This window comes from Scyliorhinus torazame, chromosome 5 (assembly GCF_047496885.1).
Source record: "Scyliorhinus torazame isolate Kashiwa2021f chromosome 5, sScyTor2.1, whole genome shotgun sequence".
Lineage (NCBI taxonomy): Eukaryota > Metazoa > Chordata > Chondrichthyes > Carcharhiniformes > Scyliorhinidae > Scyliorhinus > Scyliorhinus torazame.
In genome coordinates this window covers 111,471,370-111,475,872 of record NC_092711.1, presented here as the reverse complement: position 1 = coordinate 111,475,872, position 4,503 = coordinate 111,471,370, and the positions used below count along the sequence as shown (strand labels likewise).

At 47.4% G+C, this 4,503-nt stretch overlaps 1 protein-coding gene across 1 annotated transcript; it reads right to left on the bottom strand.

Moving 5' to 3' along the window:
• Nucleotides 1–1,221: 1,221 nt before the first annotated feature.
• On the bottom strand, nt 1,222–4,012 carry LOC140419438 (uncharacterized). The gene has a single exon (XM_072503310.1). The coding sequence runs from the start codon at nt 4,010–4,012 to the stop codon at nt 2,774–2,776; it is 1,239 nt and encodes a 412-aa protein (XP_072359411.1). The 3' UTR covers nt 1,222–2,773.
• Between the last annotated feature and the right edge of the window lie 491 nt (nt 4,013–4,503).

Here is a 4,503-nt window from a genome sequence, read left to right as displayed (position 1 = left end):
TCATCCACCACATTCATACAGATTGTAAATGGGTGAGAGCCCAGCACTGATCCTGGTGACATTCCACTTGTCACATCTTACCCACCCACAAATGACCCATTTATACCGACTGGCTGCTTCCTGCTCGCTAACCAATCCTCTATCCATGCTGATGTGTTGCCCCCACACCCTGAGCTCTTATTTTGTGTAATAACCTTTGATGTGGCACCTTGGGAAATACCTTCTGGAAATCCAGATAAAGCACATCTACAGGTTCCCCTTTATTGACATCCCTTGTTATTTCTCAGAGAACCTTGATAAATTCGTCAGTCACGATTGATTCCCTGAACTGCATTTTCAAACACTGTGTCAAAAGAAAAATCAAATCTGCTCTACCCCTCTGGCTCCTTTGCCAATTGCCTCAGAGGGACTCACTTTCTGTTAAAGAGCCTGCCAAGACCTCTCACCCACTTCAGTAAACAAATTTAATCAGGAAAAGTCCAACAAATTCAAATATTTTCCTGTTAAAGGTTTATTGATGAAACAGAACATGGTTAAAAGAACTAACAGAAAATTACTTGAGGGTCAAAGACAACCAGAGTAACAGGATGTTCACAATGTTCTGGTCACAAATGGATTCCCTTCAGCTCCTCTGTACCCTGTTCCCGTGACTTCCAGCTTGGGACACGTGGGCACTGAACCTTGGGGGTCACATCATCGTCACTCCTGTCACCTCCCCCCCCCCCCCCCCCCCCCCAAAACCTGAATTGTTGGAGGTCCAGTTCCCAGTTTAGCACAGGGATAAATCGCTGGCTTTTAAAGCAGACCAAGGCAGGCCAGCATCACAGTTCAATTCCCGAAAAAGCCTCCCGAACAGGCGCCGGAATGTGACGACAAGGGGATTTTCACAGTAACTTCATTTGAAGCCTACTTGTGACAATAAGCGATTTCCATTTCATTTCATTTCAGTCAGGCCTCCAGCAACTTTCTGGCTCTAGTAGCGACGCCCATGGCAGTTCCCCTATTGGGGAACAGGCCCCGTTATTCTCAGCCAAATTCAGCGAAAGTCAGCCCTCAGCTCCATCACCTGGCTCTCATTGACACGAGCAATAGAGACAGAAAGGTGCCCGAGGCTCAAATAGGAAGACAAAACTTGTGGATTAGGATCTCCGTAAAGGTCAGCAACCTCTTAGAAAAAAATCAAATTCCCAGTCAACAAATTAAAGGATCACACGACAGCACTTCAAGTTTTGTGACTTTTAATACAACAAACAAACTAGAAGCTACTTTAACTTGGAAACCTACACATTAAACTATAAACTAGAACTTTGTCCTGTTACACAATCTAAAATCACACTCCACGATTATAGTTACTCTGTCCTGGAAGTCGAAACTTAATTGTCTCAGAATTTGTCCAAGTGAGGATTCATTTTCGAGGATTTACTTCCGTTCTTCGACCAAGGCACCGAGGAAAAAGAAAAGGGAGAATAGAATGTGAACTGACAAAATACATAAAAATAGACTGTAAAGGTTTTTCTGGCTACGTAAAAAGGAAACATTTGGCTCAGACAAAGTTTTGTCCATTCCAGATAGTCAGGAGAATTTAGAATGAGGAATCGAGATCTCTACAGCCTCCTCGTTCAACACTCTGGGATGTTGATCATCAGCTTTTGGGGATTTATTCACTTTCAGTGTCATTAATTTTTCCAGTACTACTTTTACACCAATACTAATCTCTGCCAGTCTTTTGGTTCTCTGGTGTTTTGGGGACAATTTCTGTATCTTCCTCTGTGAAGACAGACACACATTGTTCAGTTTCTCTGCCATTTCCTCATTCCCCATTCTAAATTCTCCTGTCTCTGCCTGGAATGGACCCACATTGGTCTTTGCTAATCTTTTCCTTTTCACATTCCTGGAGAGGTTTCCAGTCGGTTTTTATGTTTCTCGCCGGTTTGCTCTCATCAGTTTCTTGATCCTCATTTGCTGAATTTGAATGGATCTCGTGGAATCTTTAACTTTTCTTGTTCACCACGGTTACATCACTTTTCCCGTTGGATTTTTGTTCCTTAAAGGAATCTATATTTGTTGTATATATGCAAAATAAAAGTTGCAAAAATCCCAGAGGACCATAGGCTGCTCTCACCTTTGACAGAGAGAGTTGACTGGAGGTGATTTAACCTGAGGGTCAGCACACCTCAGGCGAGGGGCCTGGTTGAGAAGGCGGGGCCTTCATGAATAAACTCAGCCAGGACGGGAGTTGAATCCTCACTGTTGGCCTTGCTCTGCATCACAAACCAGTCGTCCAGCCAACTGAGCTAACCGACCCCCTGATAAATATATAATAATTCCTTAAACATTAGGTATTCCCTGTACCGATCAGATTCCCAGTCCACCTCAGACAACTTGCCCCTCATACCGTGATAGTTTTCTTAAGTGAGGAACACCCAGATAAATTAAACAAAAGAATCATGTAACCACCAGGGCTCATCTCCATGGTAGTGTGGCATGCTTTGGGGGGTTCCAAACAGAAATGGGAACTAAATATCTTCAAACTTCCAAACACCCTTTCACACTGTGATCCTTGTGCAATTTGAAGCCAGGTATTAGCAACAAGGCTTAAAGAGCATCAGCCCACTGGAGGCAAAGTGGTGAGACTGGCCAGTCCAGCAGAAAGAAACCCTCCGACCATCCCCACTGACCACCTGTCAGAATGAACAAAATGCAGTCCTGGATGTAGAGCAGAAACAATAACAGCAGAATCCAACCCCTGTAATCAATTGTGAAACTGTTGGTGTCAAAGCAGGTGCACTGAAGCAAGCAATCCTGTCTCACATTGAGAGGTGGACGGCCTCTCCCCAGTGTGAACCCGCTGGTGTCTCCGCAGGTGGGATAACTGAGTGAATCCCTTCCCACACTGAGAGCAGGTGAATGGCCTCTGCCCAGTGTGAACTCGCTGGTGTCTCTGCAGGTTGGGTAACTGAGTGAATCCCTTCCCACACAGAGAGCAGGTGAATGGCCTCTCCCCAGTGTGAACTCGCTTGTGTCTCCGCAGGGTGGATACTTCAGCAAATCCTTTCCCACAGAGAGCGCAGGTGAATGGCCTCTCCCCAGTGTGAACTCGCTGGTGTGACTGTAGGGTGGATAACTGAGTGAATCCCTTCCCACACTGAGAGCAGGTGAATGGCCTCTCCCCAGTGTGAACTCGCTGGTGTGACTGCAGGGTGGATACCTGATTGAATCCCTTCCCACACTGAGAGCAGGTGAATGGCCTCTCCCCAGTGTGAACTTGTTGGTGTGTCTGCAGGTGAGATAACTGAGTGAATCCCTTCCCACACTGAGAGCAGGTGAACAGCCTCTCCCCAGTGTGAACTCGCTGGTGTGACCGCAGGTGAGATAACTGACTGAATGCCTTCCCACACTGAGAGCAGGTGAACGGCCTCTCCCCAGTGTGAACTCGCTGGTGTCTCCGCAGGTAAGATAACCGAGTGAATCCCTTCCCACACTGAGAGCAGGTGAACAGTGTCTTCCCAGTATGAATTTGCTGGTGTGTCTTCAGGGTGGATAACTGAGTGAATCCCTTCCCACACTGAGTGCAGGTGAATGGCCTCTCCCCAGTGTGAATTCGCTGGTGTGTCTGCAGATTGGATGGCTGAGTGAATCCCTTCCCACACAGAGTGCAGGTGAATGGCCTCTCCCCAGTGTGAACTCGCTGATGTCTCTGCAGGTTGGGTAACTGACTGAATGCCTTCCCACACTGAGAGCAGGTGAATGGCTTCTCCCCAGTGTGAACTCGCTGGTGTCTCAATAGGCGGGACGAATCACAGAATCCTTTCCCACACGGAGAGCAGGTAAATGGCCTCTCCCCAGTGTGAACTCGCTGGTGTGCCTGAAGGTTAGATAACTGACTGAATGCCTTCTCACACTGAGAGCAGGTGAATGGCCTCACCCCAGTGTGACTGCGTCGAAGAGTCTCCAGCTTAGATGGGGCTCTGTATCCCTTCCCACAGTCCCCATATTTCCACGGTTTCTCCATGTTATGGGTCTCCTCGTGTCTCTCCAGGTTGGATGATCAATTGAAGCCTCTTCCACAGACACAACACTGGTATGGTCTCTCCCTGCTGTGAATGTTATGTTTATTCAGGCTGTGGAACTGGTTAAAGCTCTTTCCACAGTAAGTTCGCTGGAACTGTCTGTGCGGAATCTGCACGTTCTCCCGTGTCTGTGTGGGTTTCCTCCGGGTGCTCCGGTTTCCTCCCACAGTCCAAAGATGTGCAGGTAAGTGGATTGACCATGCTAAATTGCCCTGAGTATCGAAAAAGTTTGGGTGGGGTTATTCGGTTACGGTGATAGGATGGAGGTTTGGGCTTAGGCAGGGTGATCTTTCCAAGGGCCGGTGCAGACTCAATGGGCCAAACGGCCTCCTTCTGCACTGTAAATTCTGGGAGTCTATGAACTCTCTCACTCGGGTGTGTGTTGTGTGGGTCTCGGTGCTTTTCCAATCAAACTGATGTTTGAAATCTTTAG